This window comes from Rhododendron vialii, chromosome 1a, assembly GCF_030253575.1.
Source record: "Rhododendron vialii isolate Sample 1 chromosome 1a, ASM3025357v1".
Classification (NCBI taxonomy): domain Eukaryota; kingdom Viridiplantae; phylum Streptophyta; class Magnoliopsida; order Ericales; family Ericaceae; genus Rhododendron; species Rhododendron vialii.
Genome location: NC_080557.1, coordinates 42,560,070 through 42,572,543, shown reverse-complemented (window position 1 = coordinate 42,572,543; position 12,474 = coordinate 42,560,070). Strand labels below are relative to the sequence as shown.

Sequence of the window (12,474 nt, the reverse complement as noted above, 5' to 3'; positions counted from 1 at the left end):
ACAAGCCTTTTCAGCGAACAAATGCGAGCTCAAACTCGAATAGTTTGGTTCGTTTAACAACCTTATTCCTCTCCCTCTTTCTCTCTCTCTACAACCTAACGAGCTGGATTGCCTCTCCCTCTTCCTTTGCGTATGTGCGTGTGCGAGGGGAGAGAGAGAGAGAGAGGGGAACAATTTTTGGAGGGTCTGAGACGTGAACAAACCGGAGAGGGGGAGTTTCTCTTGCAACGTGACCACAAGTGGTCCACAAGAAGGCTGAGTTTTTTCCATGAGCGAAACTACGCAATTGCCCCCATGGCCAACCCACAACAACCTCCAATTAAAGGGTAAAATTGAAAAAATCAGACCAAAATTGGCAAGTCACCAATATGATCATCTTAACGTTCTTTTACTTTAAAGGTGAGGATAATAAAAATGAACGCTTTTTCCATAAAATCAAAATCAGTTAACTGAGATTGGCTTGCACTAGAACGAGAAGACAATCAGGAGAGGAAGACACCAAACGAAATAACGGGCTCTGATACCATGTAAATTGCAAAATATCAATCATTTTTTACGAATAATTTTTTTATAAATGCAATATCAATCACTTACTTGTATTGAACTCTATATATAATCCAATTTATAGTACAATGAAAGGATAGGCCATGGAACGCGATCGTTCAGGATCTTGTTATGGCTAAGGCAATAAATCTAGACTAGACTACATGAGCACACTCGAGAAAACAAAGTGAAGACATGTACACAAGTATATCAAAATATGATATAATAGCTAAATACCTGAATGTCAAAGAAAGCTATAGAAGCTGCAGAATTTCACAACCGAAATTTGAAGTACTTTGTCTCCTTCACCCGATAGAAGCTATCCTTCGTTTTAGCCTCACACATTCAAACTGATGAACTTGCGAGCTAGCCCAAGTGGTTGCATGCTTGTTCCAAATTCATCGAGTCTTGGGTTCAAATAGAAAGAGAAAAAGAACATGATCTAGCATTATCTAAGGCACTGGAAACTTTCAAATTTACCGACCGCTAGTTAGTATTGACTCTGTGCTAGATATGGAGGGAGCAGAAGACTTCGCAATCGATGACGGAAATGACATGACAAATTCAGATAATGCTTCATTACAAAAACCTATTGTACCAATACTTGTGCTGTCAAGAATTATCTCCGGCAACCGGACATCTCCATCAAGGTATTGCATCACTTGCCACATGCTGGGTCTTGTCGCTGAATCGGACTTTGAGCAAAGCAGGCCTAGTTTCAAAACCAACTCCATTTCCTCCTCCAAATAATCTCCTCCCAATCTAGGATCACTAGTCTCGAGTATAGCTCCCTCTTTCAATTTCTCGAAAACCCAATCAACCACAACCACCTTGTCAGGCGACTGTTGTGGCTCTATGGGCCTCCTTCCGCAAGCTACTTCGAGTATGAATGCACCGAAAGCAAACACATCAGTGCTTGTCGTTGCCTTTCCGGTTCTTGAAAGCTCTGGTGCAAGATACCCAATTGTCCCCACCACATGGGTAGTTTCGAGGGTTGCTCCATGATCGTATAATCTAGCAAGACCGAAATCCCCTAGCCTTCCATTTAGATCAGCGTCCAATAGAACATTACTAGCCTTCACATCTCTGTGAAGAACAACTTGGTCCCATTCTTCATGCAGATACAGAAGGGCAGATGCTACTCCTCTGATGATACGATAACGTTGTGCCCAGTCGAGGATTGGCTTTTCATTGCTAAATAGGAACTTGTCAAGGCTTCCATTAGGCATATAATCATAGACCAAGAGCAGCTCTCTCTTTCGCCGGCTGTAGCCAAGGAGCTGCACCAAGTTCCTGTGCCGTAGCCTTCCAATGCTAGCAATTTCAGCCACAAACTCCTTCATCCCTTGTTTTGAATCATGGGAGACTTTCTTAACTGCAACTTGTTCCTTCAAAGAGGGAAGTATTCCTCTATAAACCTTACCGAAACCTCCAGCTCCAAGAAGTTCTTCGTCTATGAAACCTCTGGTAGCTTTGAAGAGATCCTTATATGAAAACCTATGAGGGCCATATTCCCTTTCCCAATCTTCACGTATTTCTTCGTACTTTTTCCTCCTCAACACGTAAAATGTCCCTGCAATTGTGATAGTCAGCCCAATGACTACTATTGTCATTGACACTGTAATTCCTAGACCTGTAGATCCTAGAAAGGGTTTTCTTTGATGAGGAAGTGAAGGAAGCTCTGAAATTTCTAGGCCTTGTGCTTTACCACTTTTATTGAAGCTCCAACCAAGAATATAGTGGTTCCCTGTAAATAATCCTGTAGAAGCGGAGAAACCAACATACATGGAATCCAACAGAATTGAAGAAAGATTGATGTGTGTTGACAGAAGAGACTGATTTGGTTTTGGGCTTGTAATAGGAGCTAGTGTAACATTGAGTACATTCTCAAACCCATCATACTCTATCCAAACGTGCATTGGACTCCCACTGACAAGCTGCAAGCTCTGGTTAATTTGTTCCCTATTAGAGTAATACATGGCAGTAGCAGATACATTTGATGCTAAGCTATTAACATCAATTCCAACATGGTTATCATTTATATCGTAGAATTCAGGATTCATTAGGGTATCCAGCTCAATTGCCAACAGATGGTTGGAAAGGAGGCCATTATCAGAAGAATTGAGGAGCCCAAGATACTGGCTTCCTAGGGCATGGGTGAAGTCCATAGATGGTGAGATGACAAAGGCCATTCCATTCCAACTATGATTTTTTCTCTCAGGAACTATGGCAAACACAAAATGGGTGGAAAATGAATGATCTTGCGGTAACGTGGATGAAGATGTATTGAATCCTATGGGATGTTGGTAGAAAGCACGACCGATTTGACCCCTTGAAGTGTTGGTTAGCTGCAAAAGACCATTGGAATGGATTTTTGCAGCCCCATCAAGGTGAATACGGGTTCCATTGAAGCCATTGTACACGAACTGGTTTTCATCTTCTGCCATGGCTACGGGATTGAAGCAAACATATACAAGTATCAGAAAAAAAACTGATACGGGTGTGGAAGTCATTTACAGATGTTGGGAAGAGCTTCTTGCTTGCAGCAATGGATGGTTAGTTTTGTTTGGAGATAGATTCTTCTTTGTTGTTAAACATCAGGGTCTCCTTCCAAGGGTAAAACAGGGATTTGAGGAGTCAACACCGTTGCATAGAGTGCAGCAGGTCAGCTAAAGAAAACGAAGTTCGTGACTGCATGATAATGACTTTACCGTCAACACCGTTCCAGAGTGGGCAGCAGGTTATTCTCCTGTGATAGAGAATGGCAATGGAAGAACACACCAGAAAACCATAAGGTAAATGAAGGCTACGTAAGGAACAAACCAGGATCATCTCCATTTCATAGATGGGATTGGGATCGCTTCTTGAGCAATGACTCAAAGATTGGATTTGTAAAGCCTGATTCAGTTTGGTTTGTCACTTTGCAAACTATGACCGGTTTTGACGGTAGGGGCTCCAGTAATTGGTGAGGCAAAACTGCAGGATAGACATTTCGCTTTTGTGCAGCATACAAACTGTACTCTCTTTTAAATTCGGTATATAGTAAAAAGCTGGTGTGAATTGTGGATGTAACCTATAATTAAGTAGTAACTCCTTAAGTCTTTATGCCGTGCTTTCTTGCGTGTTTTGATTGGTTATTCTTCGTGTGGTTGTGTGTACTTTTGGGTCGGATTTCTAAAATAACCACAGTATCAGAGCTCAAAATAAATGGTCTGTTGCTGTCATGTGAATTATGTCCTTGCGATTTTTTGTTGCATCAGCACGTTATGTATTTTGTTGGACTCAATTGTGATTCTGAAAGAGTGAGCAAGTTTTGTTCAGGAATGGCTAACTAGATCATTTCTGACATTTCAGTGTGCTTTTAATGTTTCAACATGATAATTTTGGGAAAAAGCTTATTGAAACAAAAAATAAAAGTTGCATTTGATTCTGCTTTTAAGGTTTCACTTGACTTGACTGAGAGAGAGGCACGTGGGAGAAAAAAGAGCTAGGTGTGTCCATGACATTAAATACTTGACAAAGGCACTGCAACTACTTGATTCGGCTAAGTTCCAGTAAGTGCTTTTTTGGAATTTTTTGTTTTGTCTTTATTCAAATTTTTTTTGTGTTTGTTCGTTTTGCGACAAATTTTTGTGGATTATTGTTTCGTCTCAACGAGGGGAATCAGAAAAGTAAAAGTATGACTTTTACTTAAATATTTTTAGAAATATCTAAGCTAAAGCCAAAAAAGCCGGCTTTTGGGACTTTATCCTAGGTATTTCAAAAAATATTAGGGTTAAAAGGAAAAAAATTTACTTTTTTGATTCGTCTTGTCGAAACGAATCAATAATCTATAAAAATTTATCGCAAAACGAACAAAACGCAAGAACATAACAAAAAAAAAAAACCCAAAAATCTAAAAAAAAAAAAACCCATAGCAAAACTTAGCTTTTACGGTACTTGGCAAAAGAAAGGACTACTTGAAGACTTTTCCAAGAGAAAGGTCATGTACAAAGAATATACAGAATTGTGCTGGAGATATCTTAACAGGACATTGTGTTTAAAGGGTTCATTCTACCTCTTTCTAGTCAGCAATTGTCTTGGTGAGTTGGTAGGTAAAATTACTCTCTTGCCCTCTCTCAAAAAAATATCTTAACAGGACATGAAGATTTTTCCACGACAGTTGTAACAATGGGACCTTATTTTTTTTGGTACACTGGAAAATATGTAATGGGACCTTATGGTACTGAAAATGTGACACGGCTTTGATTAGTCTTGGGACAGTTGTAATGGGACCTTATGGTACTGAAAATGTGACACGGCTTTGATTAGTCTTGGGACAGTTGTAATGGGACCTCATGGTACTGAAAATGAGACACAGCTTTGATTAGTCTTGGGACAGTTGTAATGGGACCTTATGGTACTGAAAATGAGACACAGCTTTGATTAGTCTTGGGACAGTTGTAATGGGACTTTATGGTACTGAAAATGTGAGACAGCTTGACTAGCTTTGAAGACATTTTCAAGAAAAAGGTCGCATACCTAAAATATAGTACCAAACTTCGCCCATCCAAATCCAATTCACCTTATTGTTGAAGACGTTATGTATGAAGTATAAAAATCGTGCAACCTCAGTCATCCGTTTTGTCAATCAATGGTCCAGATTTTAAAAAAAAAACTCTTTCAGCGAAGAGTTAAACTCTCCTAGCGAATAGATTTTTAAAATCCAAACGATCCAAAACACTTTTGAAAGTGTGCGATTGAGCGCCATAATATATTATGTTTCATGATATTTATCCCTCATCGATGCACTAGTTAACCATTAATGTGAAAACTACACTAAAAGGGGAAGTGTTTTTGCTTTTAGTTGTCGTGAGTGGAAAGTTGATAGAGAGAGATTAGTTAATGTACTAATTCAAACGAGATTGGTACTCGAATCCACGAGTAATTCTTGAATCCACAAGAGAGTAAACTCTGAGAATATTACTAAGCAAACAATAAGGTAACTACTTAGAGTGGAAACCAAGCGGAACAATTACTTGGAAACCAAAACTACAAGGAAAAAGAAATAATATCTTAAAAAACTAGAAAATAGGAAAATTAGAAACGTGCAAAATAGGTAGCACTAATAAGATTTCCTAATATTATTCCTAATTAAAATCATAATTCTTGTAGACCAAGAAATATTCCTAAATAAATAGAAAAATAGAATTAACTCAAATAAAGAAACATAATTCTGAAGCTAAAAAGAAAATTCCTACTCAAGATCTAATTCTATAATCATAAAAGTAACAATATAAAAAATCTTTCAAAAGCTTGTCCAACATCACTTATTTTTGTTTAAAAACAGAGCATGTGTCGTGTGTGACTCACGTGCTCGGTATCTGGTATTGATAGATTCGGCCGCCATGAAAGAATTACAGGAGACACGGTGTGCTTGCGATGGGGGAAAAAAAAAATTCAGCAAACTTCCTTTCTCATGGTAGGAATGTGAGGAAAATACTATCATGCACTCTAAAGGGGAATCACCTTAGTAAAATAATTCTTTCAAAATATCATGCACTCTAACTCTCTATCAGTGGCAACTCCAGAAATCGTGACAACTGGTGTCATTCTATAACTTCTTAACACCACTTCTAAGATCCATCATCACGTTTCTAAGTCGGAATCTTATGTTTCCCACAAGTCGAATCCTTCTTCGAAGCGTTCTTCCAAATCCATTTTGTCTTTTAGTTCTTGGAGGTAGGCTTTTACCTTTTCCAAGGCCATTTTTTCTTCTTGGAGGTCGGCTTTTTCCGAGAACAAGCCCATTTTTTCTTCGAGTAAGGAAATCAGCTTCTCATATTTGAATAAGTCACTTTGTTCGCCCAAAAGAGGTCGTAATAGAAATATAATATTTAGGACATCCTCACTTATTACTAATTGGTTTTGAGATAGATACTCTCTCCGTCCCAATTTAATTGTCCTTTTTGGGAGTTAGTGCCACTTTGTAATTGATTATATCTAGTAATTTATAATGTTTTAGTTGATTTCGAAAATATTTTATTATAGAATTAATCAAAATCTATCAAACATGATCTATGTTCGATATGAAATTCATTACGGATTTAAAGATATAACTAGTTTTTTAGCCGGTTAGAATAGAATGAGAGACAATTAAATTGAGACGGAAGAAGTATAAAGTCTCCACATGGTATCGGAGCATGGCCAATTCCACCCCATATTGGACAAAAAAATTCACAATCCACACCCTGCGATGACAGACCAGCAAAAAGGTTGCACATGAGGGGGATGTTAAGGATATATTGTGGGGTGTGAATTTTGAATTTTTTAAAATATGGGATGAAATGGGTCCCGCTTTGATATTATGTGAAAACTTTATAAATACAATTGTTTTCATACTACCAAGTATATGATAAGTTAAAAATGTAGAGTTTAGTGTTAATTTAGCGTGGACAATCAATAATGGTTTATTCTTAGCTCACATATACTCGAATTCCAAAAGATAATTCAAGCTTCTAGAGAAAATACATCACTACAACATCGATTGATTTAACAGGTGCAAAATATCTTAAATCATCGATTATAAAGTTAGTGGTGGACCTGATACCCTAAATTTCTTTTCACTTGCTAAATTTTTTTCTAAACTCTCTTTTAAGTAAATCTCGTTATACTTGAAATCGGCAAATCTTTATTCTTCCATTAATTTAGAAATCGATGTCTAGAGTTGAACTAATTCTTGTCCACGTGGATCGAAACCCGTACTACCACTTTTCACATTTTACGGGTTATATTTTTCATGATGAGAGCCTCTGGAGTGCAATTTTGTTCACCCTCCTTAAAAGATGGTGAATATTACCCTCATTCTTATTGGTTGAAATGATGTGGATCCCACTACAAAATGATGTCATGCTTATCATGCAATACACTTTTTGGTAAGTATGACATCACTTTGTGATGGGGACCACACTATTTTAACCAATAAAGAGGAAGGTAATGTTCACCCTCTTAAATGGAGGGTGAACAAAACTCAACTCGAGCCTCTGCCGTCAAACCCCGTTATAGTTTGTAAAGTGAAAAACCAAACTGAATCAGGCTTCACAAATCCAACATGAGAATTATTGCTCACAAAGTGATCCTTAATCCATCTATGAAACGGAGATGATCCTGGTTTGTCCTTAAGTAGTCTTCATCTAACTTATGGTTTGTTTGTGTGGTGTTCCATTCTCTACCAAAGGATAACCATGAGGAGAATGACATGTTGCAAGTTACATTGGAATCACAGTGAAGTTATTATCATTCAGTCACAAACTTTGGTCTCTTTAGCTGACCTGCTCTGCTGCCCTCTATGCAAAGGTGTTGACTCCCCAAATCCCCTTTTTACCCGTGGAGGGAGACCCTTATGTATAACAAAGAAGAATCTATCTCCAAACAAAGGACTAACCATCCATTGCTGCAAGTAAGAAGCTCTTCCTGAAATTGGTAATGCCTTATTCTCTTCACTTTTCAAAAAGAATTTTTTAAAAAATTCCCCCTAGATTCTCCCTACTTTCAACATTTCTCTCCCTATCACTCTCCAATTATTACCCCTACTATTTTTCAAAAATAAAAAATAAAAACCCAATCCAAACATAGCATTAAATGACTTCCACACCAGTATCAGTTTATTTTCTTATACTTTTGTATGTTTGCTTGAATCCCCTAGCCATGGCTGTAGATGAAAACCAGTTCGTGTACAATGGCTTCAATGGAGCCAATATTCACCTTGGTGGGATTGCAAAAATCCACTCCAATGGTCTTTTGCAGCTAACCAATTTTTCAAAGTATCAAATAGGTCGTGCTTTCTACAAGCATCCTATAGGATTCGATACATCTTCGTCCATGTTACCGCAAGCTCTTTCATTTTCCACCCATTTTGTGTTTGCCATTGTTCCTGAGATAACAAATCTGAGAGCAAATGGAATAGCCTTCGCCATCTCACCATCCATGGATTTCAACCAAGCCTTAGGAGGCCAATATTTTGGGCTCCTTAATTTTTCTAACAATAGGCTCCCTTCCAACCATCTTTTGGCAATCGAGTTCGATTCCCTTTTAAATGTTGAATTCAATGATACAAATGATAACCATGTTGGAATTGATGTTAACAGCTTAGTATCAAATGTATCTGCTACCGTCATGTATTACTCCAACAGGGAACGGATAAACCAGAGCTTGCAACTTGTAAGCGGGAGTCCAATGCACGTTTGGATTGAGTATGATGGGTTTGAGAATGTACTCAATGTAACACTTGCTCCTCTTACAAGCCCCAAACCGGATCAGTCTCTCCTGTCAACACGAATCAATCTTTCTTCAATTCTATTGGATTCAATGTATGTTGGTTTCTCTGCTGCTACAGGAGCAGTTTCAGGGAACCACTATATTCTTGGTTGGAGCTTCAATAAAAGTGGGAAAGCACAGGGTCTCGAAATTTCAAAGCTTCCTTCACTTCCTCATCGAAGAAAACCCGGTCTAGGAATTATAGGTCTAGGAGTTATAGTGCCAGTGACAATAGTAGCCATTGGGCTCACTATCACAATTGCAGGGACATTTTACGTGTTGAGGAGGAAAAAGTATGAAGAAATACGTGAAGATTGGGAAAGCGAATATGGCCCTCATAGGTTTTCCTATAAGGATCTCTTCAAAGCTACCAGAGGTTTCATAGACGAAGAACTTCTTGGAGCAGGAGGTTTCGGTAAGGTTTATAGAGGAGTACTTCCCTCTTCGAAGGAACAAGTTGCAGTCAAGAAAGTCTCCAATGATTCTAATCAAGGGATGAAGGAGTTTGTGGCTGAAATTGCTAGCATGGGAAGGCTAAGGCACAGGAACTTGGTGCAGCTCCTCGGCTATAGCCGGCGGAAGGGAGAGCTGCTCTTGGTCTATGATTATATGCCTAACGGAAGCCTTGACAAGTTCCTATTTAGCAATGAAAAGCCAATCCTCGACTGGGCACAACGTTATCGTATCATCAGAGGAGTAGCATCTGCCCTTTTGTATCTACATGAAGGATGGGACCAAGTTGTTCTTCACAGAGACGTGAAGGCTAGTAATGTTCTATTGGACACTGATCTAAATGGAAGGCTAGGGGATTTTGGTCTTGCTAGATTATACGATCATGGAGCAAACTTCAAAACTACCCATGTGGTGGGGACAATTGGGTACCTTGCACCAGAGCTTTCCAGAACCGGAAAGCCAACGCCAAGCACTGATGTGTTTGCTTTCGGTGCATTCATACTTGAAGTAGCTTGCGGAAGGAAGCCTATACAGCTACAACAGTCGCCTGACGAGGTGGTTTTGGTTGATTGGGTTTTCGAGAAATGGAAAGAGGGAGCGATTCTCGAGACAAGTGATCCTAGATTGGGAGGAGATTATTTGGAGGAGGAAATGGAGTTGGTTTTGAAACTAGGCCTGCTTTGCTCAAAGTCCGATGCAGCGACAAGACCCAGCATGCGGCAAGTGATGCAATACCTTGATGGAGATGTCCTGTTGCCGGAGATAATTCATGATAGCACAAGTATTGGTACAATAGGTCTTGGTAATGAAGCATCATCAGAATTTGTCATGTCATTTCCGTCATCCATTCTGAAGTCTTCTGCTCACTCCATATCTAGCACAGAGTCAATACTCACTAGCGGTCGGTAAATTTGAAAGTTTCCAGTGTCTTGGATAATGCTAGTTCATGTTCTTTTTTCATTTTTTTCCCCTGAGGAAATGCAAGAAATGTTAGTTTGTTAGTGTGAGTTAGAAGATTTGAACCTAGGACTAGATGAATTTGGAACAGGCATGCAACCACTTGGGCTAGCTGGCAAGTTCATAGTTTGAATGTGTGAGACTAAAAAGAAGGATAGCTGATATTGGGTGAAGGAGACATAAGTACTTCAAATTTCGGTTAGGAAGACGATTGAGTATTACTGATATTTTGTATATACAGAAGCATACGAATGTTAAATTCTGCAGCTTCTACAGCTTTCTTTGATTTTTGCAGGTATTTTGCTATATCATATTTTGATATACTTGTGTGCATGTCTTGACTTTGTTGCTCAAGTGTGCTTATGTAGTATAGTCTCGATTATTGCCTTAGCTATTAGAGGATCCTGAAGGATAACGTTCCTTGGACTAGATATTGGATTATAGAGTTCAATACAAGTAAGGGATTGGTATTGCACTTATGAAAAAGAAATATTCGTATAAAAAAAGAGAGATTGATAATCTGCAATTTACAAGGTATCAGAGCCCATTGTTTTGTTTGGTGTCTTCCTCTCCTGATTGTCTCTTGTTCTAGTGCAAGCCAATCTTTGTTAGTTGATTGGTTCTGACTCACTTCTGAGTACTACTTCGGTTTTTCTTGATAAGCCCTCTTTGGCGTGTCTAGACCCGGTAATCAGTATAGCTCTTGCATCCTTGCTCTGATATCTATTTTCATTAGTCTTTTCCAACGAATATGGCCTCATCCGATATTATTTAAAACATCTCCGTCAAATTCACTGGTCTCAATTACAGCCATTGGTCTCATATCATGAGTAGTTTTCCTGAAAGGAAAAGGCATGCATGTTGATGTATGTCACCGGAAAGAAAACGAATCCCATAAAATCGAATGATCAAAGGAGTGATGCCTTTGAAAAGTGGATGAATGGGATATGGATAACAGTAAAATTACTCTGTTGGTGTCTCTATTAGAATGCAACTCGGTAAAATTGAGACTGCAAAACAAGTTCGGGATTTAGCGTTATGTTCAAACTTACTTGGCAAGAAAATTCAGTCTTGAGATGGATATTCGAGATCTTAAACAAAAGAAAGGACAATCTGTCTCCGATTTTTTACTCTGTAACGTCCATTATCTTTATTCTACTACACAAAAGCTTGATGGTTTGGGCTTGGGTTTGCTTCTAACTCGGTTGAAGTACAGTGTGGTGTGACTGCTACTGTGAAACCACTGAGGCAGATGCCACAGAATTTGGTTTGCATATCTTGATCCTTTTACAGATTAATTTTGTTCAAAAGAGTTTATTTAACTTTATTGATTTTGTTAGTTGTTTAATTTTCCCAGCATTTCATTCTGTTCTGCAATGAAAAGCATTGACAAGTTCCTATATGGACAATAAAGTTCCTGCAGGGTGAAATTAATATGAATGAAAACCAGTTTGTTGTTTTATTATCACTCTTACAGTTTCTGTAATGATATTGTAGGAGATCGAGTGCAACTTGAGCGAGTAGTTACACGCAGACTTGATGCTTTTTAGTTAATTCTGTAAAATGTGTTAGCGTACATTGGAATTCGAGATTACATTTCTAATCATATTTCCTGTAGATTCAAAGGTTTGATAAAGTTGGCACAAGCTTAACTCGTGGAACTCAGCTTCTATTGTTGCTTAATTGGTGATCCTTAAAAGGCTAGACATGGTTGGACTTCCAAAATTCTTAGTAAGCCTTTCGAGTTGCATTCAAAAGGGGTTGTCTGGAATAAGGAAAGACACAAGGTGTCACCGCAACACATCGCATACTTTCTTGTTACGCTGAAGGGGAAAGAGGCTACTGCTGTATTATTCTGGTCTTCACAAATGGCAGCAAGACATTAAGTTTATTCTTGACCCATGTTTTGGTTGACAAATGATGTTGTATGATGAATTGATAACTCTATTAAACCTGGTTCGTCATCAATAAGCGGAAAGTTAATCATCAGACAGCAGTTGTTGAATGCTGACTATTGCATGTTCTTATTCCTCGGCTTTCTTTCTAGTACGGTATTTCTTTTCCTGGTTTTTTTTGTTCCCTTAACAACTACCAGCATTACGTCTTCAACATTTGGTCATACATGCGAAGTACTTCGTTTTGTTTTGATTCCAGTACCATTTTCGCTCGTGGTGGAATGTCGTTTCTGGGCATATTAATTATTTCTGGTCTGCTAGATCTCACAGC

The 12,474-nt window shown here is 38.5% G+C and overlaps 2 protein-coding genes across 3 annotated transcripts; one reads left to right on the top strand and one right to left on the bottom strand.

Annotated features, from left to right (window-relative positions):
- Window positions 1-741: 741 nt before the first annotated feature.
- LOC131316605 (L-type lectin-domain containing receptor kinase SIT2-like) lies at window positions 742-3,852 on the bottom strand. Its single transcript, XM_058346034.1, has one exon. The coding sequence runs from the start codon at window positions 3,054-3,056 to the stop codon at window positions 1,020-1,022; it is 2,037 nt and encodes a 678-aa protein (XP_058202017.1). The 5' UTR covers window positions 3,057-3,852; the 3' UTR covers window positions 742-1,019.
- A 3,742-nt stretch (window positions 3,853-7,594) lies between these two features.
- Window positions 7,595-10,542, top strand: LOC131316579 (L-type lectin-domain containing receptor kinase SIT2-like). Of its 2 annotated transcripts, XM_058346007.1 has the most exons (2): window positions 7,595-8,004; window positions 8,715-10,542. In XM_058346007.1, the coding sequence occupies exon 2, from the start codon at window positions 8,758-8,760 to the stop codon at window positions 10,198-10,200; it is 1,443 nt and encodes a 480-aa protein (XP_058201990.1). In that variant the 5' UTR covers window positions 7,595-8,004; window positions 8,715-8,757; the 3' UTR covers window positions 10,201-10,542. The 2 variants fall into 2 exon arrangements, with proteins under 2 accessions (XP_058201990.1, XP_058201982.1); XM_058345999.1 differs by having other exon boundaries at window positions 7,595-10,542.
- The last annotated feature ends 1,932 nt before the right edge of the window (window positions 10,543-12,474 follow it).

Coding starts and splice junctions, on each gene's coding strand:
- LOC131316579 (XM_058345999.1), top strand. CDS start 8,164: ATGACTTCCACACCAGTATCAGTTTATTTTCTTATACTTTTGTATGTT.
- LOC131316605 (XM_058346034.1), bottom strand. CDS start 3,056: ATGACTTCCACACCCGTATCAGTTTTTTTTCTGATACTTGTATATGTT.